Consider the following 26,762-nt stretch of genomic DNA (forward strand, 5'->3'; position numbering starts at 1 on the left):
TTTAAATTAGAAGTAGGTGAGAAAGTAAAGGAAAAGTAAGGGTAAAGGCCTTAGTGAGGCTCAGACAGAAAGTGCTTATCATAAACCCTATCTACTTTGTATGGGTGGAGTGTAAATTTGGTTCTAAAAGTGAGGACAGGGAGTTCCCTGGTGGTCTAGTGGTTAGGATTCGGCACTTTCAGTGCCGTGGCCTGGGTTCAGTCCCTGGTGGGGAAATGAGATACTGCAGGCTGCACTGTGTGCCATTGCGCCAAGAAAGGAAAAAAAAATGAGGACAGCAGTGTATAAAATAGAATATGTTTTTTTTTTCCTTAGTAACTTCCATTAATTTTTCTTTTTAATATTTATTTATTTTTATATTTGGTTGCACCGGGTCTTAGTTGCAGCAGGTGGGCTCCTTAGTTGTGTCCCCAGGGCTCCTTAGTTGTGGCATGAGAACTCTTAGTTGTGGCATGCATGTGGGATCTAGTTCCATGACCAGGGATTAAACCTGGAACCCCTGCATTGGGAGCATGGAGTCTTATCCCCTGTGCCACCAGGGAAATCCCTAACTTCCATTAATTTTTGTTGAAACTATTAAGTGGCAGTTGTGGCTTTAACAGTTGAAATGATGCATGTCATGTTTTACGTTTTTTTTGTAGACATGTAGCTTGTGAGAAATTAAAAACTTTAAAGAATGAATTAGTAAAGATTCATGTTACAATTTTTTTTTGAAAGGTTGTTTCTCTCATCATTTTATGCAGAGTTTTCCTTGGTAATGCTTTCCACTATACAATTAATTGAGTTAATTCCAAATACAGAACTTAGATATGAGATGAAAATACACTTTAACTTTTTAAAAATGTTCCATTTAGTATAAAGCATTTTTAGTTTTGATTTTGAGATTAGCTGGTTTTGCATAGCAATTATTTTTGCATATTCTTTTTGTCTTTAGTCTTTTAGCATGAAGTTTTACTGCCGCATTGAGCTGTTCTTGGCAATTGAGCTGCAACTGCCAATGTTGTACATTGTGTATAATCTGGAGTTAATATTGGCTTTGTTAAGAACTGCTCCCCCTTCCTGTTTTATTCACCTGCAAGTCATTACCGTGCATACTTTCTTTACTGTTTAGATCATGTAACATGGTGGTTAAATAATCCTTAACAATTTACTGTATTCATTAGAACAATTAATTACAACAGATTGGTTTAAATACCAATTCAATTTGAATTTCTCATTTTCATATTTAAATTTATTTTTAAAGATTGTTACTTTAATTTTTTAATATTTATTAAAAAATTTTTGTTAAAATCCTAACATATATTTCATCCTTATTGACTAACTGAAAGAATTCATTAAATTTCTTTTTATCCTCCTGAATCCTTATTAAGTAAAAGAATACATTGTATTTTTTTCTATGTATGTTCATGTGTTAGATTTTATTAAGAAAGATTGAATTGGCATCTGTAAATATATCTAGAAGCTTAAATCTTAGAATGATTCTCTGGATCTAATTTAGGCAATTAGTATAAGCACAACTTATTAGAATTTTTTTTCTGCTGTTTCTGGTCCTGTGCTACAAGTTACTTTTTAACCTTTTAAAAAGCATTGGCATTACACTATACTGTATGATGTGACAGGATTTTAATGTTATGGTCTTAATGTTTATGGCTTAGCATTTACTATAATGTTGCCTAAAATGTCCATTTATTTAATCCTAACTGTAAATTCAGGGTTTTTTTTTTAAAGTTTGGAAAAAGATTTTTAAACAAGTCTTGACTTATTAAATCTTTTTATATTCTTGTTTGAAAATTCTCTTCAGCTATGTCTTAAATTTTGTTAAGGGCTAATATTGTCAAACGCAGTAGCTGATTTTTATTAGAATATTGTTTGCCACATGGCTTGCTTTAAGTCAGTTAAAATAATCTTTTAAAAATGGTCATTATAAAGCTTTTAATGAGTATTATTACAGGTAGTCTTAATTAAAATTTCTTTAAATATTAAGCAGTGTACCTTCAGGCAATCAATGTAGCTTAGGGAACCTTTCAGGGTAAAAATGGAAAGCTAAGAAGAATGAAATAACTTGAAAGGCTGAATCTGCATTTTTTGTGTTTCTGAGATCATGTATGTTTCCCATAGTTTATTTTACTCTGTAGATTTTTTTTTGTTGTTAGAACTCCTGCTTATTTCTAGTTTAACTTTTTTTTTAAAATTTATTTTTGGCTGCGTTGGGTCTTCGTTGCTGTGCGCGGGCTTTCTAGTTGCAGAGAGCGAGGGCCACTCCTTGCTGCGGTGCGCGGGCTTCTCACTGTGGTGGCCTCTCTTGTTGCGGACCACAACTTCAGTAGTTGTGGCACGCGGGCCCAGCAGCTGCATCTGGCAGGCTCCAGAGCACAGGCTTAGCAGTTGTGGTGCACGGGCCCAGCTGCTCCGTGGCATGTGGGGTCCTCCCGGACGAGGGCCTGTACCTGCGTCCCCTGCACTGGCAGGCGGACTTGTAACCACTGTGCCACCAGGGAAGTCCCTCTAGTTTAACATTTACAAAGATTTTCAGGCTCCAAAGTTTTGATTGCTGAAGTGGAGTACAGCAGATTTAAAGTAAATTGTATTGCCTTAGTATCAAAATTAGTTTTAGCTTTCTAGAATGTTTATTTTTATTAAATTTCAACTGTTTTATCAAGACATTTTAATATTCTGGTTCTTTTATGTGAAGGTGAAACCAGGATTAAAACAGACAAAGTATTGATTAGCAACTTTTTTGAAGTGCACACATTGTCTTACTTTTACATGAGAACTTTTACTTTTTAGGGTAAGTAGCAGGTATGGAATTTGAATTCACTTAGAGTATTAATTAGGAAGCAATATTTAACATTTTAGCCAAGGAAATTTATTTTTCTTCTGTTAGTTTTTGACATATGAAAAGGTAGTTAGAGATTTTAAAAGATATTTTGGGCCACCACCCATTTAAAATGTTCTTTAATTTTATATTTTATTATAAAATTCCTAATGGAAATAGGAATAGCTGCAGGAATTCACAGCAATACTATTATTAATGCATTACTAATGCTTTGTTGTAGAATATGAAAGGTAGTCAAGTATATTCTCATAGTGTATTTTATTCATCCTACTTCATTATTGCTAAAGCCATGTCTTAAGAATTTTGACCCTTAATAAAGTTCTATTTTATAAATAAAATTTGTGTTTTTCCATTTACTTTTAAAAGTTGTAATCTTTGTAACATTTGCTCTTGCATAGCACTTCTGTTACAAAGTTTTGAGATACAGATTTATTCTAGGACTATGCTGTGGAAATAAATGGCTTGTTATTTGAATTTCTTCTGTACTATAACTTTTAAACAAGTCCTTTAAATATATTAATTAGCCATATTTGTGCCCCCAAATATTAAGTTGTTGGTTTTGGAAAGAAAATTAGATTCTGCTATATCTTTACTTTTATGCTATGAAATGTGTAACAATATAGTTTTTTCAGGATTAAATTCTGGGTAGTTACTATTTTAAAACTCTGTAGGCCATTTGAAGACTGTTTTCATAGGTCACCTTGGTATAGGAGATTGAAATGTGTTTGTACCTTCATTTTTGTTTACAGATATAGAAAGTAGTATGTGTCTTTGCATATGTTTGTGTATGATCTCCTTCCTTCCTGGTTTCCTTTTGCATGTGTTTCTGTGTTCTTATTTAACTGACAGCTCAGAAAGGAAAATGTCTGGATACATTTAGTTTAGATCTTAGCTCTGCATCACTTTAAACATGTGAGAAGACTTCATGTTAAACAGAGTAAATGACAGTCTACGTATAAGAATTAGTAATTTGTTTGTGTTATTAATATGTGTGTGTACAGATTTGTGTAAATAGTGGCCCTGATTTAGTATCAATATAAGATATTAAAAGTGTCTACTATTATTTTGTTAATTAAAAAATTTATAAAGATAAATTATTTATAAAAATAAGTCAATAAAGGAGAAAATATTGATAAATGTCTTTTGATTGTACTTAACAATCATTCCATTGTGCAAAACAGAACAAGGATCATTTCCAAACGGCCTCAGGTGAAATCTAATGGGAAACAATTTCAGACTGGTCTGAATTCACTGGTAAAAAAGAAATGTGTCTTAGATAAACATCTGATCTAAGTTATAGTACTTTGTACTACTCTTTTTGTGATTAGCTTCTAATTTTTTTATTTTAATAAATATGGTTGGTTTTGCTAGATGAAATAAGACCCTATTATATTGTCTTTAATGTGGATTTTATAAAAATCCTTTTTTGTAGGTTATTTTGATTTATGAGTCTAAAGCAGCCTTTTCTTATTATGGAATGTTAAAGTTTTTTGTAAAGTGTTCTCCATAAAGTGAATACCTAGGTTGACATCAAATGTTTATGGAAAGGCATAATTTAAAATAAAAGACTCATTGCTTTTATTTTTAACTTTCACATTGCACTTTAACTTTTCTTGCAGGAGAGTTCTGATCTCCCCGTTGCTCTACTTTTGGCTCAGCATAAAGATAGATCTACCCAACTGGAAATGCAGCTTGAGAAACCTAAACCTATAAAACCAGTGACATTTTCCACAGGCATCAAAATGGTAAGCTGTATTTTAATCACTTGTTTGGAAGATATACTTCAAGGATTATAGTTTATAATTTTATATTGATTTTTACAGATAACTGGGAGGTTCAGATATTTAAGAACAGTGTCTGATCTAGGCTACATGTCTAGAAATATGAATATGTGCATTGTAAGAGGAAAGTGAAAAAAAATAAATAATTTACAAAGTATGCAACACAGTTTTGTTCTATATGATATTGAGTTTGTATGTGTTTTATTATTCTACATAAGTTTTTAAGCTTGTGGTGTAGAAAAACATTTCTTAAAAGAAAATGCAAACTTTCGGTTTTTGGTATGGCATATAAGAAGCTTGGAAGTTGCCACTCCATCCTGACAACAAGTAAAAACCTGAACACACTGAAAAATCAACAACTTTTTTAGTAAAGAGAGGTCACAAAGCAAACCACTACCCTTAAAATTGGAGAGACCAGCAGAGACTACAGTGAATCACAGTTCACCAGAGCAGCAACCTTGTTGGAAGCCAGTGCTGGTGTAGGGAAACCTGAATTGGTTGACAAATTGCTGGAGGCTCAGTGTGGGCAACTCTGAGAGTTAAAATCTCCAGAGGAAACCAGTTATCAGAGCCCCACACTTTTGTGAGTCTTACCTGTTGTGTCTCTACCAGATTCTCTCAGTGAATATCAGAAAAATCCCCTTATGCTTTTTTTAAAAAATTTTTATTTATTTATTTATTTATTTATGGATGTGTTGGGTCTTCGTTTCTGTGCGAGGGCTTTCTCTAGTTGTAGCAAGCCGGGGCCACTCTTCATTGCGGTGTGCAGGCCTCTCACTGTCGCGGCCTCTCTTGTTGCGGAGCACAGGCTCCAGACGCGCAGGCTCAGTAATTGTGGCTCGCGGCCCCAGTTGCTCTGCGGCATGTGGGATCTTCCCAGACCAGGGCTCGAACCCGTGTCCCCTGCATTGGCAGGCAGATTCTCAACCACTGTGCCACCAGGGAAGCCCACGCCCCTTATGCTTTTGATAGAGGAAGGGGAAAAGGAACCATTTTGAAATATGCCAGAGCATTCTGTTCCTCCTAACAAGGCTTGCCCTTAGGATAAACTATTTCACCAGAGCCTAACCTGCTGGAGTTTTATCAGAGGCTAACTGATGTGGGTGAAGGGACATATCCAACTATAGCTGCTCAAGTCTTCCATGTTGGAGAAGGGAAATACACAACTTCAGCTCACTCTAGCCATCCTGCTCCACCTGAGGGGAGGGAGATGGATTGAGAAGTGTGTGTGTGAAGTTCACAGTCCAGAAGCACAGGCTTTCTAAAAGACTGAGATCTTATCATAAGACTATAAATTGTTCAGCCATCCCCCACACCTTACCACCATATTACTAAAGACCTGTTTACAGCAGTTCATTTTAAAAAGTGTATCATGCCTGGCTGTCAAAAAAAAAAAAAAAATAAGATATACTAAAAGGCAGAAAACACAATTGGAAGAGATAGAGCAAGCACGAGAATCAGGATTAGATATGGCAGGGGTGTTGGAATTATCATACTTGGAATTTAAAACAACTGTGATTAATATGCTAAGAGTGCTAATAGATAAAGTAGACAACATGCAAGAACAGATGGGCAATGTAAGTGGAGAGATGGAAGTTCCAAGAAAGAACCAAAAAGAAATGCTAGAGAAAAAAAACCACTGTAACAGAAGTGAAGAGTGCTTTTGATGGCCTTATTAGTAGATTGGACATGCATGAGGAAAGAGTCTTGAGCAAGAGGATGTATCAGTAGCATTCTTGGAAACTGAAAACCAAAGAGAAAAAGCCTGGAATAAAAAAACCGGAACAGAAGAACAGAATATCCAAGGACTGTGGGGTGACTACAAAAGGTATAACATAAGCATAATGGCGATACCAGAGGAGAAGAAAGAAAGGAACAGAAGAAGTATTTGAAACAATAACAACTGAGAATTTCCCGAAATCAACATCAGACACCAAACCAAAGGTCCAGGGAGCTCAGAGAACACCAAGTAGGATAAATGCCAAAAAGATCCTTACACCTAGGCATATTAGTTTCAAATTACAGAAAATTGAAGATAAAAAAATCCTGAGGAAGCCAGAGGGGGAAAAATCCCTCACTTATAGAGGAGCAAAGATAAGAATTATTATCTGGCTTCTCCCTAGAAACCATGCAAGCGAGAAAAGAGTGGAGTGAAATATTTAAGGTGTTGAGAGAAAAAACCCACCAACCTAGAATAATGTACTGTGCAAAATTATCCTTTAAAAGTAAAGGAGAAATAAAAATTATCAGACAAAAACCGAGGGCATTTTTTGCCAGTAGACAATTTTTGCAAGAAATGTTAAAAGAAGTGCTTTAGAGACAAAGAAAATGATACAGGTCAGAAACTCAGATATCTAAGGAAAAGCATTGGAGAAGAAATGAATGAAGATAAAATAAAAACTTTTATTTTTCTTGTTCTCAATTGATCTAAGAGATAACAGTTTAAAATAATAGTGACACTGTATTTGGCTGTGTTTGCTTATGTGTATGTATGTATGTATACTTCACACACATATCCTTATATAAGTGAAATGAATGATAGTGATGATACAAGGGATGGGAAGAAGCAATTAGAATTATTTTGTTATTATAAGGTACTAACACTACCCATGTTTCTACTACTCGGCTGTTATTTTTGAGGTTTAAAATTGCCTGCTTTGTCATATGTGTGCTAGCTATTAGATTATAAACATCTTGAGGGCAGAAGTTGCGTATTTTAACTTTGTTTTGTATGATTGTGGGTATGTGGGTACCTGAATAATAGAAAATATTCATGATTTATTTTAAACTTACAAAGGTAGGAAGTATGAACACATCTTTAAATAATGCAAAAGAAAACACTATTCATTAAGGAATTATCAGTGCTTTTGAACTAAGAGGCAGTATGGTGTAGAGGAAAGAAAATGGGCTTGGAAAGACCCAGATACAATGGGACTAAACCCCAGCTTCACCACTCACTAGATGTGTATCCGTGGGTAAAATGTTACTTTACTCTTTTTGAATTTGTTTTTTCATTGGTAAAGTTGCGATGATTTAGCTTTACATGATTATTTGGAGGATTAAAATATGTATATAAAATGCTAAACCAAGTGCAAATGTAATTTTATAAGTAATGCTTTTTGTTGTTATTATAGTTAAATATCTAAGTGAATTACATTATAATCTCTTTATGTTGTATAGTTAGGTAATATATATTCCAGAATGTCATGTAAATGGAATCATACAGTGTGTAGCCTTTTAGGTCTATCTTTGTTAAGTTAGCAACATGCATTTGAGATCATCCATGTTGCTGCATGTATCAATAGTTGTTCCTTTTGTTAAGTAATAATACCATTGTACAGATATACCAGTTTCTTTATCCATTCATCAGTTGAAGGACATGTGAGTTGTTTCCTTTTTTTATGTTATGAATAAGGCTGCTATAAACATTTGCTTACAATTGTGTGTGTACGTATGTTTTCCTTTCTCTTGGGTAAATACTACTAAGAATGAGATTGGTGATTTATATATGGTAGGGGTATGTTTAGCTTCGTAAAAAATTTTCAAACTGTTTTTCAAAGTGCCTGTACCAGTTTGCATTCCTGCCGACACTGATGAGTATTCCAGTTGGTCTGCATCCTCAGTATTAAGAATTTTAGTATTTTAGGCATTCTAAACAGATGTGTAGTGGTTATCTCATTATGGTTTTAATTTACATTTCCCTGATGACTAATGATGTTGAGCATCTTTTTGTGTGCTTATTTGCCATCAGTATTTCATTTGACTTTAGTATTTAACTTAATATATTAGATAACTTTCCAGACAGTGTTGTGACTTGTTATTTATTTTCTTTCTTCTTCCTTTCCTCTCTTTTTTATAACCTTTTGTTTGGCGAAATGTATTGCATATACACAAAGGTGCACAGAACCAAACCATATAGCTTAGTGAATTATCACAAAGTGAACATCTGTGTAACCATCACACAGATAAAGGAAAAAAGTATTCTCAGTGCTCTAGAAGTCCTCCTCATGACTTCTCACATCTGGCTAGCACCCCATTCCTTTTCCCAGAAACAGTCACTCTTCTGTCTTTTATGGCATTCCCTTTCTTGCTCTTTTAAGTAGCTTTAACATCTAAGCATGTATGCCTTAACCTGATTAATGTTTTGCTTGTCCAACTTATATTTGTGAGATTCATCTATGTTTTTATATATAGCTGTAGGTTTTTTTCATTTTCATTGCTGAATAATGTTCCATTAGAGGAATATACTACTATTTATCCATTCTACTGTTGATAGATGTTTGGATTTTTTTGAGTTTTGGTATTATACATTATACTAACATTTTAATATATGTTTCCTGGTCACATGCACAGACATTTTTTCGTGAGTGTTTACCTAAGAGTAGAGTTACTAGGTCATAGCGATTATGTATGTTCATTTTAGGAGATACTGCCAAAACATTTTTCAAATTGGTTTTTACCAGTGGTACTTCTACCAACACTTGTGCTTTTCTGTCTTTTCCACTTTAACCATTCTGATGGGTATTTAGTACTGTTTTGTGATTTTAATCTGCACCTTATTTCACTGATCACTAATGAGATTGAGCATTGGCTGTCCTATTTTGTGAAATACCTGTTCAAGACTCTTGCTCATATGTAGAAGTTCTTTATATGTTGTGGATCTAAGCCTTTTATTAGTCATATGTATAGTAAATAACTTTTGTCACTTTATGTCTTGTTTTTTTCACTCTCTTAAGGGTGTCTTTTGAACTCTTTATTGTTTAACTTTCTTTTATCCACCTGGAATTTTTTGTTTTCTTTTTTTGTGTGTGGTGGGAGGGAGGTGATCCAATTACTTTAATGCATGTTGAGATTCATATAACTTAAGTGTGTGATGGAATACTTATTGTTTGTTCTTTTAGCAAAATTCAGCATTTGGTTCAAGGGCAAGGTGAAAATTTAGACACAGTTTTTATGTGGAATTACTGAATTTATTCCATATTCCTGAATGTGGAGACTGACACATAATGTAGATGAAAATCTAAATGTTTATGAAGTTAAGAGTCTCTATACTGTTTGGAAAAATCATCCCTAAAATGCAGGATGAAAAGTAACATTTATTGAACACCTATATCCCAGGGTTTGATTACATTGAACAGATGTTGGCAAGGATGCCAACACTGCTTAAAACTTTGTGACCTGTGATAGTTTCTTTTAATAAAAGGTGTCATTTTTTGTTTTTATATCTCCATGAAATAGATGGCATTCCTATTTTTTCAGATCTGAAAACTGAGTCTCAGAGAGGATAGATTACGTGTAAAAGATGGCACCGAAACTCACTCTCTTTCTATTATACCTTATTTAGTTAATGAGAATACTCAAAAACAAAACATAAATTCTATGTTACGTGTCTTTCTAATCTGAGGGTAGCTAGGATTTCAACTATTGCTTCTAATAGTGGACTGATTGTATAGAGGGTAATCCAAGGGACAGGAGCCACCGCAATGACCTTCTCTTTTCCTGATCTGCTGTACTTAAAGAAAAGTCAGACACAACAAATGAAGTTAGATATGCTGAACTTGGAGAGCGTCCAAGGGAGACATATAAATTTAATTAAGCTTTTTGGAAATAGATCCTTTGCCGTGTGACTGAGAAGACAGGATTTATTTATTTAGTAAACCTAGAGAAATATGAAGGGTTAAAAATTGGCGTAAAATAATTAGTATGAAATGAGGATTTAATTATTATGTATTGAGATATGTAGAGTTGAGACAGTGAATATATTTTGGTTAGGAATATTCACAGATTGGCTGAATATTTTGAATTATATTTCCTAGGAATTAAACTCTCAGTGAGTGGGGAAGTGCTAGGGGTACAGTACATATTAGAAGAATTATTTATATATAATTTGTGACTTGAATATCTAAGAGAGTTCCACTTAATCACTGTTTTATGTATGAATAGGTGAAACTTTATTTTGTATATATTTTGTCCTCTCTGGGGGAATAGCTTTTTGCACTCCTAAAGTAGGGATTGCAGCTTGGTTTCTCAGTCATTTGTTAGTTATTTTAATCTAATTGGTTCAGATTCCAACAATATAATTTTAGGACTTCTGTTTCTTTTTATCTTATAAATAATTCTAATTAAATTTTCCCCTAAAGAATAGATGTTGTTACCATTATTACATCATTCCTAGTTGAGCCAGTGAACAGACCTCAAAGTAGCAGTTTTTCATCCCCATTTGTTACTAGCTTGTATCATTAAATATCCATACATCATATCTACAGATTTAAGTACTAAGTCTTAGTCTTTTGGAAGCACAGAAAGACACCTTGATCATGTTGTAAAATTAGAAACCAGAATCTAAGGCTGGGAATCTGGTGCTTCTTCAGTTGTGATGGTGTTCTATACTTCACTACGCTTTGGCATGCAAACTGGAAACAAACTGAGTCACAAAGATAAGCTAAGAATTGTTTTTAAGTATAGCTTTTGGTCCTTTGTTGTTGATTGCTGGAGAGCAGTAAAGGGGAGCCTGTCATTCATTGCCAAAGGCAAAAGCTGTTTGAGTATTTTACCCTTGATGTTTAAAAAAATTTTTTTATATTATCTATGGGTAAGCCAGAAGGGAGCTCATCTGTGACATAAATTGGCTTTTCTGATTGCAACAAATAGGATTTAGCTGTTTTCATCAAACATTGCTTATTATTCTGAACTCATTTGAAGATTAAACTCTTTGTTAACATTTGTTTATAGAAAATTGATATCCAATTGTATCTGAAATAAGAAAGTAAAAACTGTACTGAACAATTAAATCTATTCTTAATATATAATGTTGCGCTTTGGTAGCAAATCAAATTGTAGAAACCAAAGAAGTAATGTGGGGGAGGACCTTCAAGATGGCAGAGGAGTGAGACGTGGAGATCACCTTCCTCCCCACAAATTCATCAAAAATACATCTACATGTGGAACAACCCCTACAGAACACCTGCTGAACGCTGGCAGAAGACCTCAGACTTCCCAAAAGGCAAGAAACTACCTATGTACCTGGGTAGGGCAAAAGACAAAAGAAAAAACAGAGACAAAAGAATAGGGATAGGACCTGTACCTCTGGGAGGGAGCTGTGAAGGAGGAAAAGTTTCCACACACTAGGAAGCCCCTTCACTGGCAGAGACAGGGGGGTGAGTGGGGGGGGGAAGCTTCAGAGCCGCGGAGGAGAGCGCAGCAACAGGGGTGCAGAGAGCAAAGTGGAGAGATTCCTGCACAGAGGATCGGTGCTGACCAGCACTCACCAGCCTGAGGGGCTTGTCTGCTCATCCGCCAGGGCGGGTGGGGTCTGGGAGCTGAGGCTCGGGCTTCGGAGGTCAGATCCCAGGGAGAGGACTGGGGTTGGCTACGTGAACACAGCCGGAAGGGGGCTAGTGCACCACAGCTAGCTGGGAGGGAGTCTGGGGAAAAAGTGGGAAGGAGTCTGGAAAAAGTCTGGAACTGCCTAAGAGACAAGCGACCATTGTTTCAGGTTGTGCGAGGAGAGGGGATTCAGAGCACTGCCTAAACGAGCTCCAGAGATGAGCTCGAGCTGCCGCTATCAGCGTGGACACCAAGACTGGCGTGAAACGCTAAGGCTGCTGCTGCAGCCACCAAGAAGCCTGTGTGCAAGCACGGGTCACTATCCACACCTCCCCTCCCGGGAGCCTGTGCAGCCCACCACTGCCAGGGTCCCGTGATCCAGGGACAACTTCCCCGGGAGAACACACGGCGCTCCTCAGGCTGCTGCAACGTCACGTTGGCCTCTGCCGTTGCAGGCTCGCCCGGCATTCCATACCCCTTCCTCCCACCCAGCCTGAGTGAGCCAGAGCCCCCTAAACAGCTGCTACTTTAACCCCATCCTGTCTGGGCGGGAACAGACGCCCTCAGGTGACCTACATGCAGAGGTGGGGCCAAATCCAAAGCTGAACCCCAGGAGCTGTGCAAACAAAGAAGAGAAAGGGAAATCTCTCCCAGCAGCCTCAGGAGCAGTGGATTAAATCTCGACAATCAACCTGATGTAACCTGCATCTGAAGAATACCTGAATAGACAACGAATCGTCCCAAAATTGAGGCGGTGGACTTTGGGAGCAACTGTAGACTTGGGGTTTGCTTTCTGCATCTAATTTGTTTCTGGTTTTATGTTTATCTTAGTTTAGTATTTAGAGCTTATTATCATTTGTAGATTTGTTTATTGATTTGGTGGCTCTGCCTTTTTTAAAATATGTGTGTATATATATATATATATATATATATATATACATACATATTTTTTTCCTTTTTTGTGTGTGTATGTGTATGCTTCTTTGTGTGATTTTTGTCTGTATAGCTTTGCTTTTACCATTTATCCTAGGGTTCTGTCTGTCCTTTTTTTTTTTTTAGTATACTTTTTAGCACTTGTTATCATTGGTGGATTTGTTTCTTGGTTTGGTTGCTCCCTTCTTTCTCTTTTCTTATTTTTTATTTTTAATTATTAAAAAAATTTTTAATAACTTTATTTTAATTTAATTTTCTTTCTTTCCTTTTTGTTTTTTTCCTACCTTTTCTTCTGAGCCATGTGGCTGACAGGGTCTTAGTGCTCTGGCCAGGTGTCAGGCCTGAGCCTCTAAAGTGGGAGAGCTGAGTTCAGGATATTGGTCCACCAGACACCTCCTGGCCCCACCTAATATCAAACAGTGAAAGCTCTACCAGAGATCTCCATCTCAACGCTAAGACCCAGCTCCACTCAGCGACCAGCAAGCTATAGTGCTGGACACCCTATGCCAAACAACTAGCAAGACAGGAACACAACCCCACCCATTAGCAGAGAGGGTGCCTAAAATCATAATAAGTTCACAGACACCCCAAAACACACCACTGGACGTGGTCCTGCCCACCAGAAAGACAAGATCCAGCCTCATCCACCAGAAGACAGGCACCAGTCCTCTCCACCAGGAAGCCTAAACAACCCACTGAATGAACCTTACCAATAGGGAACAGACACCAAAAACAACGGGAACTATGAACTTGCAGCCTGAGAAATGGAGACCCCAAAACACAGTAAGTTAAGCAAAATGAGAAGACAGAGAAATACACAGCAGATGAAGGAGCAAGGTAAAAACCCACCAGACCAAACAAATGAAGAGGAAATAGGCAGTCTACCTGAAAAAGAATTCAGAGTAATGATAGTAAAGATGATCCAAAAATCTTGGAAATAGAATGGAGAAAATACAAGAAACGTTTAGCAAGGACCTAAAGAACTAAAGAGCAAACAAACAATGATGAACAGCACAATAAATGAAATTAAAAATTCTCTAGAAGGAATCAATAGCAGAATAACGGAGGCAGATAAACGGATAAGTGACCTGGAAGATAAAATAGTGGAAAAAACTACCGTAGAGCAGAATAAAGAATAAAGAATGAAAAGAATTGAGGACAATCTCAGAGACCTCTGGGACAACATTAAATGCACCAACATTCAAATTATAGGGGTCCCAGAAGAAGAAGAGAAAACGAAAGGGACTGAGAAAATATTTGAAGAGATTATAGTTGAAAACTTCCCTAACATGGGTAAGGAAGTAGTCAATCAAGTCCAGGAAGCACAGAGAGTCCCATACAGGATAAATCCAAGGAGAAACATGCCAAGACACATATTAATCAAACTATCAAAAATTAAATACAAAGAAAAAATATTAGAAGCAGCAAGGGAAAAGCAACAATTACCATACAAGGGAATCCCCATAAGGTTAACAGCTGATCTTTCAGCAGAACCTCTGCAAGCCAGAAGGGAGTGACAGGACATATTTAAAGTGATGAAAGGGAAAAACCTACAACCAAGATTACTGTACCCAGCAAGGATGTCATTCAGATTCAATGGAAAAATTAAAACCTTTACAGACAAGCAAAAGCTAAGAAAATTCAGCACCACCAAACCAGCTTTACAACAGTGCTAAAGGAACTTCTCTAGGCAGGAAACACAGAGAAGGAAAACACTTACAATAACAAACCCAAAACGATTAAGAAAATGGTCATAGTAACATACATATCGATAATTACCTTAAATGCAAATGGATTAAATGTTCCAACCAAAAGACATAGACTGGCTGAATGGATACAAAAACAAGACCCGTATATAGGCTGTCTACAAGAGATCCACTTCAGACCTAGGGACACATACAGACTGAAAGTGAGGGGATGGAAAAAGAGATTCCATGAAAATGGAAATCAAAAGAAACCTGGAGTAGCAATTCTCATATCAGACAAAATAGACTTTAAAATAAAGACTATTACAAGAGACAAAGAAGGACACTACATAATGATCAAGGAATCAATCCAAGAAGAAGATATAACAATTGTAAATATTTATGCACCCAACATAGGAGCACCTCAATAGATAAGGTAAATGCTAACTGCCATAAAAGGGGAAATCGACAGTAACACAGTCATAGTAGGGGACTTTAACACCCCACTTTCACCAATGGACAGATCATCCAAAATGAAAATAAATAAGGAAACACAAGCTTTAAATGATACATTAGACAAGATGGACTTAATTGATATTTATAAGACATTCCATCCCAAAACAGCAGATTACATTTTCTTCTCAAGTGCTTATGGAACATTCTCCAGGATAGATGATATCTTGGGTCACAAATGAAGCCTTGGTAAATTTAAGAAAATTGAAATCCTATCAAGTATCTTTTCCGACCACAACGCTATGAGACTAGATATCCATTACAGGAAAATATCTGTAAAAAATACAAACACGTGGAGACTAAACAATACACTACTAAATAACCAAGAGATCACTGAAGAAATCAAAGAGGAAATAAAAAAATACCTATAAACAAATGGCAATGAAAACACGATGACCCAAAACCTATGGGATGCAGCAAAAGCAGTTCTAAGAGGGAAGGTTATAGCAATACAATCCTACCTCAAGAAACAAGAAACATGAAACATCTCAAATAAACAACCTAACGTTACACCTAAAGCAATTAGAGAAAGAAGAACAAAAAACCCCCAAAGTTAGCAGAAGAAAAGAAATCATAAAGATCAGATCAGAAATAAATGAAAAAGAAATGAAGGAAACAATAGCAAAGATCAATCAATAAAATAAAAGGTTGTTCTTTGAGAAGATAAACAAAATTAATAAACCATTAGCCAGACTCATTAAGAAAAAAAGGGAGAAGACTCAATAGAATTAGAAATGAAAAAGGAGAAGTAACAACTGACACTGCAGAAATGCAAAGGATCATGAGAGATTACTACAAGCAACTATATGCCAATAAAGTGGACAACCTGGAAGAAATGCACATATTCTTAGAAAAGCACAACCTTCCGAGACTGAACCAGGAAGAAATAGAAAATATAAACAGACCAATCATAAGCACTGAAATTGAAACTGTGATTAAAAATCTTACAACAAACAAAAGCCCAAGACCAGATGGCTTCAGGCGAATTCTGTCGAACATTCAGAGAAGAGCTAACACCTATCCTTCTCAAACTCTTCCAAAATATAGCACAGGGAGGATCCAAACTCATTCTACAAGGCCATCATCACCCTGATACTAAAACCAGACAAAGATGTCACAAGAAAAGAAAACTACAGGCCAGTATCACTGATGAACATGGATGCAAAAATCCTCAACAGAATACTAGCAAACAGAATCCAACAGCACATTAAAAGGATCATACACCATGATCAAGTGGGGTTTATCCCAGGAATGCAAGGATTCTTCAATATATGCAAATCAATCAATGTGATACACCATATTAACAAATTGAAGGATAAAAACCATATGATCATCTCAATAGATGCAGAAAAAGCTTTTGACAAAATTCAACACCCATTTATGATAAAAACCCTCCAGAAAGTAGGCATAGAGGGAACTTACCTCAACATAATAAAGGCCATATATGACAAACCCACAGACAACATCATTCTCAATGGTGAAAAACTGAAACCATTTCCACTAAGATCAGGAACAAGACAAGGTTATCCACTCTCACCACTATTATTCAACATAGTTTTGGAAGTCCTAGCCACAGCAATCAGAGAAGAAAAAGAAATAAAAGGAATCCAAATCAGAAAAGAAGAAGTAAAGCTGTCACTGTGCAGATGACATGATACTATATGTAGAGAATCCTAAAGATGCTACCAGAAAACTACTAGAGCTAATCAATGAATTTGGTAAAGTAACAGGATACAAAATTAATGCACAGAAATCTCTTGCATTCCTCTACACTAATGATGAAACATCTGAAAGAGAAATTAAGGAAACAGTCCCATTTACTATTGCACCCAAAAGAATAAAAGACCAAGAATAAACGTACCTAAGGAGACAAAAGACCTGTATGCAGAAAACTATAAGACACTGATGAAAGAAATTAAAGGTGATACAAACAGATGGCAAGATATACCATGTCTTGGATTGGAAGAATCAACATTGTGAAAATGAGTATACTATCCAAAGCAATCTACAGATTCAGTGCAATCTCTATCAAACTACCAATGGCATTTTTCACAGAACTAGATCAAAAAATTTCACAATTTGTATGGAAACACAAAAGACCCCAAATAGCCAAAGCAATGTTGAGAAAGGAAAATGGAGCTGGAGGAATCAGTCTCCCTGACTTCAGACTATACTACAAAGCTACAGTAATCAAGACAGTATAGTACTGGCACAAAAACAGAAATATAGATCAGTGGAACAGGATAGAAAGCCCAGAGATAAACCCACGCACATATGGTCACCTTGTTTTTGATAAAGGAGGCAAGAATATACAGTGGAGAAAAGACAGCCTCTGTCTGGGAAAACTGGACAGCTACATGTAAAAGAATGAAATTAGAACACTTCCTAACACCATACACAAAAAATAAATTCAAAATGGATTAAGGACCTAAATGTAAGGCCAGACATCTTAAAACTCTTAGAGGAAAACATAGGCAGTACCTTCTATGACATAAATCACAGGCCAGTCCTTTTTGACCTACCTCCTAGAGAAATGGAAATTAAAAAAAGAAACAAATGGGATCCAATTAAACTTAAAATCTTTTGCACAGCAAAGGAAACCATAAATAAGATGAAAATACAATCCTCAGAATGTGAGAAAATATTTGCAAACTAAGCAATTGACAAAGGATTAATCTCCAAATATACAAGCAGCTCATACAGCTCAATATCAAAAAAACAAAGAACCCAATCAAAAAATGGGCAGAACACCTAAATAGACATTTCTCCAGAGAAGATATACAGATTGCCAACAAACACATGAAAGGATGCTCAACATCACTAATCATTAGAGAAATGCAAATCAAAACTACAATGAGGTATCACCTCATACCAGTCAGAATGGCCATCATCAAAAATTCTACAAACAATAAATGCTGGAGAGGGTGTGGAGAAAAGGGAACCCTTTTGCACTGTTGTTGGGAATGTAAATTGATACAGCCAGAGAACAGTATGGAGGTTCATTAAAAAACTAAAAATAGAGCTATCATATGACCCAGCAATCCCACTACTGGGCATATACCCTGAGAAAACCATAATTCAAAAACAGTCATGTACCACAGTGTTCATTGCAGCTCTATTTACAATAGCCAGAAAATGGAAGTAACCTAAGTGTCCATCGAGAAATGAATAGGTAAAGAAGATGTGGCACATATATACAATGGAATATTACTCAGCCATAAAAAGAAACGAAATTGAGTCATTTGTAGTGAGGTGGATGGATCTAGAGACCGTCATACAGAGTGAAGTAAGTCAGAAAGAGAAAAACAAATATCGTATGCTAACACATATGTATGGAATCTAAAAAAAAAATGTGGCTCTGAAGAACCTAGGGGCAGGACAGGAATAAAGACTCAGACGGAGATAATGGAGTTGAGGACATGGGGAGGGGGAAGGGTAACCTGGGACGAAGTGAGAGGGTGGCATGGACATATATACACTAACAAATGTAGAACAGATAGCTAGTGGGAAGCAGCTGCGTAGTACAGGGAGATCAGCTCGGTGCTTTGTGACCACCCAGAGGGGTGGGATAGGGAGGGTGGGAGGGAGACGCAAGAGGGAGGAGATATGCGGGTATATGTATACATATAGCTGATTCACTTTGTTATACAGCAGAAACTAACACAACATTGTAAAGCAATTATACTCCAATAAAGATGTTAAAAAAAAAAAAGAATGTGAAAATTCAAGTAGTAGTAGAGGGTTTTTCTTTTAAGTATTTTTAAAAAATTAACTTTTTTTGCTGCGAGTGTCTTCATTGCTGCGTCTGGCCTGTCTATAGTTGCGTTGAGCGGGGGGTCCTCTTTGTTGCGATGCACAGGCTTCTCATTGCGGTGGCCTCTGTTATTGTGGAGCTCGGGCTCTAGGTGCATGGGCTTCAGTAGTTGTGGCACTCGGGCTCAGTAGTTGTGGCTTGCGGGTTATAGAGTGCAGGCTCAGTAGTTGTGGCGCATGGGCTTGGGTGCTCTGTGGCATGTAGGATCTTTCCGGACCAGGGCTCGAACCCGTGTCCCCTACATTGGCAGGCAGATTCTTAACCACTGCACCACCAGGGAAGTCCCAAGTAGTGGTAGAGTCAATGTTTTTGTCTATAAATGTGTTTTGAAATATAAGTCAAATTAACATTAAAACCTGTCTTATCAGTTTTTATTATGCATTTATGAAACTCATAGGTAAATGATTATGTCTTATAATTAACTAGGTATCCGGTGATTACTTTCTTTTAGCATTTAAATTCTCCAGGTATTTTGTGTTATGTCAATAAAATTGTGATATATTCTAATTTTTACCATAGATATCTCTGAAGAGTTATACGTAAGTAAACAAATAGAAGTTTGTTTAATACAGTCATATTTTAATGGAAATGGAGCATCTTATAACTTAAGATACTCCTATGGTGAGTACTTTAATGTGACCTAAATAAATATTTTTATAAAATGAATAGCCACTCATGTTTAAAATTATAAATTTGAATTTTATTATTTTAGAATTATTTAAAAAAGGTTGTTCTTATATTATTATAAGGGGCTTGAAATGTGGCTCCTCTACTACATACATATTAGGTGTATGGCCTTAGGCAAATCTTATAACCTCTTTAAGCCTTAGTATACTCTGTTCTTAAGAACTGAGTTTTAATGTCCGTTTCTGATAATTTCATCATCCGTCATTTCTCTGTCTGCTTCTATTGACAATATTTTTTCCCTCCTGGTGTGGGTCATATATTTCTGCCTTGTTTTTGAATACCTGGTAATTTATGATATTTCATTAAATATTTTCAGACTTTGGGGTTGTAGTTAAGTTACCTGTAATCTGTTAGATCCTTGCATGGATTTCTTTTAAGCATTTTTAGGGTCTACCAGAGCTGCCTTTAATGTTAGGCTAATTTAGCTCTACTTTCAAGGTGATACCATTTTGAGGACTCTATCTGTGATGGCCCTTGTATTGAGAGGCCTCTTTACCTTGTTTATTGAGAATATAAACTATTCTGGTCCTGTGCGAGTTTTGGGAATTTTTTGACCTATTGCTTTCCAGGTTATTTCCTTGGGCTTGAGTAATTCACTCCCATGTCCAGATGAACACAGGCAAAAGTTAAGGACGTCACTCTGCAGATCTCTAGAGCAGAGGTGGGCAAATTTACAGCTCACAGACCAAGTCCCACCTACCACCTGCTACTGTAACTAAAGTTTTATTGGAACATAGCCATACTCATTCATTTATGTATTGTCTTTGTCTGCTTTAGTGTTTTAATGGCAGAGTTAAGTAGCCTGCGTATAGCCTGAAAAGCCTAAAACATTTTTCTGCCCTTTACAGAAAGTGTTTGCGACCCCTGCTTTAGAGTTTTCTCTTTGTGCAGCATTTTCTTTTCTGGTAATCTAACCTGTAAATTATAGCCACCTTGACAGCCCTAAGTCTGATCTCAGTCTCCCTGACTCCCAGGCTTTGTTTGAGTTCCCCTTGCACATATCATGGCCTGGAAATGACCTCCATGTAGTACACCAGAGAAATATAGGTATCGCTTCATTTCCTTTTCTTCCCTTGGGGATCAGAGTCCTGTACTGACTGATACTCAGTTTCTAATTTCTGAAAACCATTGATTCTTATGTTTTTTTCATTTTTTTAGTTGCTTGAGGTGGGAATGGTCCATCCACAGTCCTTGTTATAGTGAAATGGTCATATGCAGAAGTAGCAGCATAATATTTTGAGATTCATTCCTATTGTTTTGCGTATCAGGAATTAGCTTTTATTGCTATATAGTATTCTGCTTGTTTGAATATACCAGTTTAGTGATTCTGTTTTGACAACTACCTGAGCTGTTTGTAGTTTTTGACTGTTAATTAAGCTGCTATGAACTTTCTTCTATAAATTATTTTGTGAACATGTTTTCTTTTTTCAATTTAATTTAATTTCATATTGGAGTATAGTTTATTTACAATGCTGTGTTAGTTTCAGGTGTACAGCAAAGTAATTCAGTTATACATATACATACATGCATTCTTTTTCAGATTCTTTTCCCATATAGGTTATTACAGAGCATTGAGTAGAGTTCCCTGTGCTATACAGTAGGTCCTTGTTGATTATCTATTTTATATATAGTAGTGTGTATATGTTAATCCCAACCTCCTAATTTATCACCCCCCTCTCCACCTTTCCCCTTGGGTAACCATGTTTGTTTTTGAAGTCTGTGAGTCTGTTTCTGTTTTGTAAATAAGTTCATTTGTATCATTTATTTTTAGATTCCACATATAAGTGATATCATATGATATTTGTCTTTCTCTGTCTGGCTTACTTCACTTAGGATGATAATCTCTAGGTCCATCCATGTTGCTGCAAATGGCATTATTTTATTCTTTTTTATGGCTGAGTAATATTCCATTGTATATATGTACCAAACCTTCTTTTTCCATTCCTCTATTGATGGATATTTAGGGTGCTTCCGTGTCTTGGTTATTGTAAATAGTACTGTAGTGAACAGTGGTGTGCAGGTATCTTTTAGAATTATAGTTTTCTCTGGATATATGCCCAGAAGTGGGATTGCTGGATCATGTGGTAGTTCTAGTTTTAGTTTTTTAAGGAAGCTCCATATTGTTCTCTGTGATGGTTGTACCAATTTACATTCCCACCAACAGTGTAGGAGGGTTTCTTTTTCTCCACACCCTCTCCAGCATTTATTTTATTTATTTTTTAAAAATTTATTTATTTATTTTTATTTTTGGCTGCATTGGTCTTCATTGCTGCGCGCAGGCTTTCTCTAGTTGCGGCAAGCAAGGACTACTCTTTGATGCGGTGCGTGGGCTTCTCATTGTGGTGGCTTCTCTTGTTGCGGAGCATGGGCTCTAGCTGCATGGGCTTCAGTAGTTGTGGCACGTGGGCTCAGTAGTTGTGGCTCGTGGGCGTAGTTGCTTTCGGCATGTGGGATCTTCCTGGACCAGGGATCGAACCTGTGTCCCCTGCATTGGCAGGCAGATTCTTAACCACTGCACCACCAGGGAAGTCCCTGCAGCATTTATTGTTTGTAGACTTTTTGACGATGGCCATTCTGAGTGGTGTGAGGTGATGTCTCATTGTAGTTTTGATTTGCATTTCTCTAATAATTAGTGACGTTGAACATCTTTTCATGTGCTCTTTGGCCATCTGTATGTCTTCTTTGGAGAAATGTCTATTTAGATCTTTTGCCCATTTTTTGATTGGGTTGTTCGTTCTTTTGACATAGAGCTGCATGAGCTGTTTGTATATTTTGGAGATTAATTCCTTGTTGGTTGCTTCAGTAGCAATTTTTTTCTCCCATTCTGTGGATTGCCTTTTCGTTTTGTTTATGGTTTCCTTTGCTGTGCAAAAGCTTGCAAGTTTAGTTCAGTTCCATTTATTTATTTTTGTTTTTATTTTCATTACTCTAGGAGGTGGGTACTGTGATTTATGTCAAAGAGTGTTCTGCCTATGTTTTCTGCTAGGAGTTTTATAGTATCTGGTCTTACATTTAAGTCTTTAATCCATTTTGAGTTTATTTTTGTGTATGGTGTTAGAGAATGTTCTGATTTCATTCTTTTACATGTAGCTGTTCAGTTTTCCCAGCACCACTTATTGAAGAGACTGTCTTTTCTCCATTGTATATTCTTGCCTCCTTTGTTGTAGAGTAATTGACCATAGGTTCATGGGTTTATCTCTGGGCTTTCTATCCTCTTCCATTGATCTATATGAACACATGTTTTAAATTCTTAGTTCAATATATGAGTGAAATTGCTTGTTTATAGTGTAGGTATTTATTAATTTAGAAGAAAATACCAATCATTTTTTTCTATAGTGGTTGTACACTTTTATACTCCCATCAGTAATATGAGACTTTTGATTGCTCCACTTTTTGTCATCATTTAATACTGTCAACATTTTAAAGTTTAGGTATTTTGATGGGTGTTTAATGGTATTTCATTGTGATTTTAGTTTGTATTTCCTTGAGAACTAATATGTTGCATACAAGTCTTTTGTCAGATAATCTGTTTTACAAATAATTTCTCCCAGTCTTTAGCTCACTTTTTCATTTCCTTTTATTTTTATCTTTTTGGCCATGCGGGTTGCGGGATCTTAGTTCCCTGACCAGGGATTGAACCTGGGCCCTTGGCAGTGAAAGCATTGAGTCCTAACCACTGGACCCCCAGGGAATGCCCTACTTTTTCATTTTCTTAATGGTATGTTTCGATGAGCCAACGTTTTAAATTTTGATGAAATCTCATTTATGGATTTATTTTTTTCTTTTAAGGTTATTCCCCTTCTGTTTCCTCTATGCATAAATAATCTTTAAATTCCCTAAGGTCACAAAAATATTCTCCTATTTAAAAGCTATTCATAGTTTTTGCTTTTACAGATAGATTCCTGATCCACCTTGGATTAATTATTATGTATGATGTAAATTACATGTAGAGGTCCATTTTTTTGCATATGGACATCCAGTTGTTCTAATTCTATTTGTTGAAAAGACTTTCTTTGTCAGGTAGTGTATGTCTTCCAGTTTTTTCCTTTTTCAAGATTGCCTCCTGCATATTCTTCAAAATTTTAGAATTTGTTAATTTTTACAAAAAGGCTTCATGAGATAATATGGGTTCTGTTGGATCTATAGGTGAATTTCTGGAGAACTGAGATCTTTCTTAACAATGTTGAGTCTTCTAATCCATGAACATGGTATACTTCTTTTATTCAGGGCCTCTTTAACTTACCTCAGCAATGTTTTGTGCTTTTTAGTGGTTGGTCTTGAATGTATTATCAAATTTGTTCCTAAGCATTTTATGTTTTTGGATACTTTTTAAAGGAAATAGTTATTTAAATTTCATTTTACTGTTGCTTACTCCTACTGTATACTTTTTATAGTGGTCTTGTATCTTGTGCACTGGCTCATTTTACTTTGTATTTTTCATAGTTGCTTTTACTTTTTTTTTTTTTTTTTAGATGATCATGTCATCTGCATGTAGAGACAGTTTTACTTCTTCCTTTCTTTTTTTTCTTTTTCTTGCCATATTTCCCTACCTAAAGGGAAAATCATTTAGCCTTTCAACATTGTATATCATATTAGCTGTAGAATTTTCATGGATGCCTTCAATTAGACTGAGGAAAGTTCCTCTTATTTGTAGTGTACTGAAATTTTAAAAAATTCATGAGTGGCTGTTGAATTTTGTTAGATGCTTTTTTACTGCATCTGTTGAATAATGGTTTTTCTTCATTACTTTGTTAATGTGGTATGTTAAATTTTCAAATGTTAAATTAGCTTTACATTACTGTGATAAACCCTACATGATTCTACATGGTCATGATATATGTGTATTTAATTTGCTAATATTTTTTATTAAGAATTTTTTATGTCTGTATTTATGAGGAATATTGGTTCACAGTTTTCTTTGCCTTTAGATGTCTTTGTCTGTGGTATCAGGGTAATACTGTTAACATTTTTACCAGTAATGCCTGGAATGGTTTTGTCAGAGTATTTGGTCTCATTTGGAAGTGGGATCTCCTACCCTGTATTTGAAAGAGTTTGTAAGAAATTGGTGTTATTTCTTCCCAAAATGTTTATAGAGTTTCACTAGTGTAACCATCTGGTACTCTAATTTTGTTTGCATGTAGGTTTTTGGTCAACTAAATTTCAAAAAGAGATATAAGCTGTTAGATGTTCATTTTTTTTTAAGTTGTATTTTTCAAGAAATTTGAGCATTTCATCCACGTTATCATATTTGTTGACATAAAGTTGTTTGTAATATTCCCTCAAAACTCTTTTAATGCCTGTAAGTGTTAGAGTAATATTTCTTTAAATATTCCCAGTATTCTCTTTTCTCTTGATCACTCTAGCTAGAGGTTGTTAATTTATTCAATGAGTCAGTTTTTTTCTTAAACAGGATTATTGAAGTGTAATTTCATATAATAAAATTCACCTGTATTAAGTGTATAATTTAATGATTTTTAATGGTATTAAAGGTATGTGCAACCATAATACAGTTTTAGAATACAGTAAGTCCCCTACATATGAATGAGTTCCGTTCCGAGAGCATGTTCGTAAGTCTAATTTGTTCATAAGTCCAACAGAGCTAGCCTTGGTACCCAACCAACACAATCGGCTACATAGTACTGTACTGTAATAGGTTTATAATACTTTTCACACAAATAATACATAAAAAACAAATACACACAAAAAAGAAAGAAAACATTTTTAATCTTATAGTACATTACCTTGAAAAGTACAGTCGTAGAGTACAACAGCTGGCATACAGGGGCTGGCATCAAGTGAACAGGCAAGAAGAGTTACTGACTGGAGGAAGAAGAGGAGGTGGGAGATGGTAGAGCTGAAGGCTTGTCAGCAATAGGAGATGGAGGGCAGGCTGCAGTTTCACTCATGCCTGACGTTGGTGGAATGCATGTTCGCATCTTTGAAAGTTTGCAACTTGAAGGTTCATATGTAGGGGATTTACTGTATTTCATCACCCCAGAAATATTCCTGTGACAGTTTTCAGTTAGTTCCCACTGCCACTCTCAGACCCTAGCAACCACTTCTCTGCTTTCTGTCCCTGTAAAGTTGCCTCTTTTTTTTTTTTTGCTCATTTCCTATACGTGGAATTGTTCAATATGTAGTCTTCTGAGTCTAGCTTCCTTTTTTTAAAAAAAGATTAATTAATTAATTTTTATTTTTGGCTGCCTTGGGTCTTTGTTGCCGCGCGCGGGCTCTTCTCTCGTTGTGGCGAGCGGGGGCTACTCTTCGTTACGGTTCTTGGGCTTCTCATTGGGTGGCTTCTCTTGTTGCAGAGCACGGGCTCTAGGCGTGCAGGCTTCAGTAGTTGTGGCACTCGGGCTCAGTAGTTGTGGCTCGCGGACTCTAGAGCGCAGGCTCAGTAGTTGTGGCCCATGGGCTTAGTTGCTCCGCAGCATGTGGGATCTTCCCGGACCAGGGCTTGAACCCGTGTCCCCTGCACTGGCAGGCGAATTCTAACCACTGCGCCACTAGGGAAGTCCCGAGTCTAGCTTCCTTAACATAATGTTTTTAATGCTTCATCAGTGCCATAGCATGACTTTGTCTGGCTTTAGTGTCAGGGGACTATTGACCTCATAGAATGAGTTGGAAAAAGTTCCTTCTTTTTTGTTTTCTGGAAGAGTTTGTAAAGAATTGGTATTATTTCTTCTTTAAAAGTTTGATAGATTTCACCAGTGAAACCATCTGGCTTTGGCTTTTCTTAAATGGGAATATTTCCAAGTACCTTTAAACTTCTTTACTTGGTGTAGGTCTATTTAGACCTTTTCATTTTCTTTTGTGTTTCCTTCCTCTCTCTTCCTCTCTCACTGCCTCCCTTCCTTTAGTAATTTGAGTCTTCCTTGGAATTGATCAATTTCATCTAAGTTGAATTTCTGTAGGGTTAGGTGAGATGTCCCTTCTTTCATTTCCTATTTTGATAGTTTGTGTCTTCTCTTTTTTACTCTTGGTCAGTCAAGCTAACAGTGTGGCAGTTTTGTTGATGTTTTCAAAATCATCCTTGGCTTTATTGATTTCTTTTTCTGTTGTTTTCTGATTTCTGTTTTATTGATTTTCATTCTAATATTTATTATATCCTTTCTTCTTATTTTGGGTTTACTTTGTTCTTTTTTTCCCATTTTTTTAAGATAGAAACTTAAATTATTTGTTTGAGA

General features: G+C 36.1%; 1 protein-coding gene across 7 annotated transcripts in view; it reads left to right on the forward strand.

Annotated features, from left to right (window-relative positions):
* Positions 1-26,762, forward strand: part of MNAT1 (MNAT1 component of CDK activating kinase) — a 229,753-nt gene that overhangs the window by 68,403 nt on the left and 134,588 nt on the right. For all 7 annotated transcript variants that reach the window (XR_009699562.1, XR_009699563.1, XM_061182650.1 and 4 more), the window contains exon 6: positions 4,456-4,581. Coding sequence is in view for 5 of the 7 variants with exons in the window: in XM_061182650.1 (XP_061038633.1) it covers positions 4,456-4,581 (126 nt within the window). In the remaining 2 variants the exon portion in view is untranslated. The remainder of the gene's footprint in view (positions 1-4,455; positions 4,582-26,762) is intronic.

Source organism: Eubalaena glacialis, chromosome 2 (genome assembly GCF_028564815.1).
Source record: "Eubalaena glacialis isolate mEubGla1 chromosome 2, mEubGla1.1.hap2.+ XY, whole genome shotgun sequence".
In the NCBI taxonomy this organism is placed as follows: Eukaryota; Metazoa; Chordata; class Mammalia; order Artiodactyla; family Balaenidae; genus Eubalaena; species Eubalaena glacialis.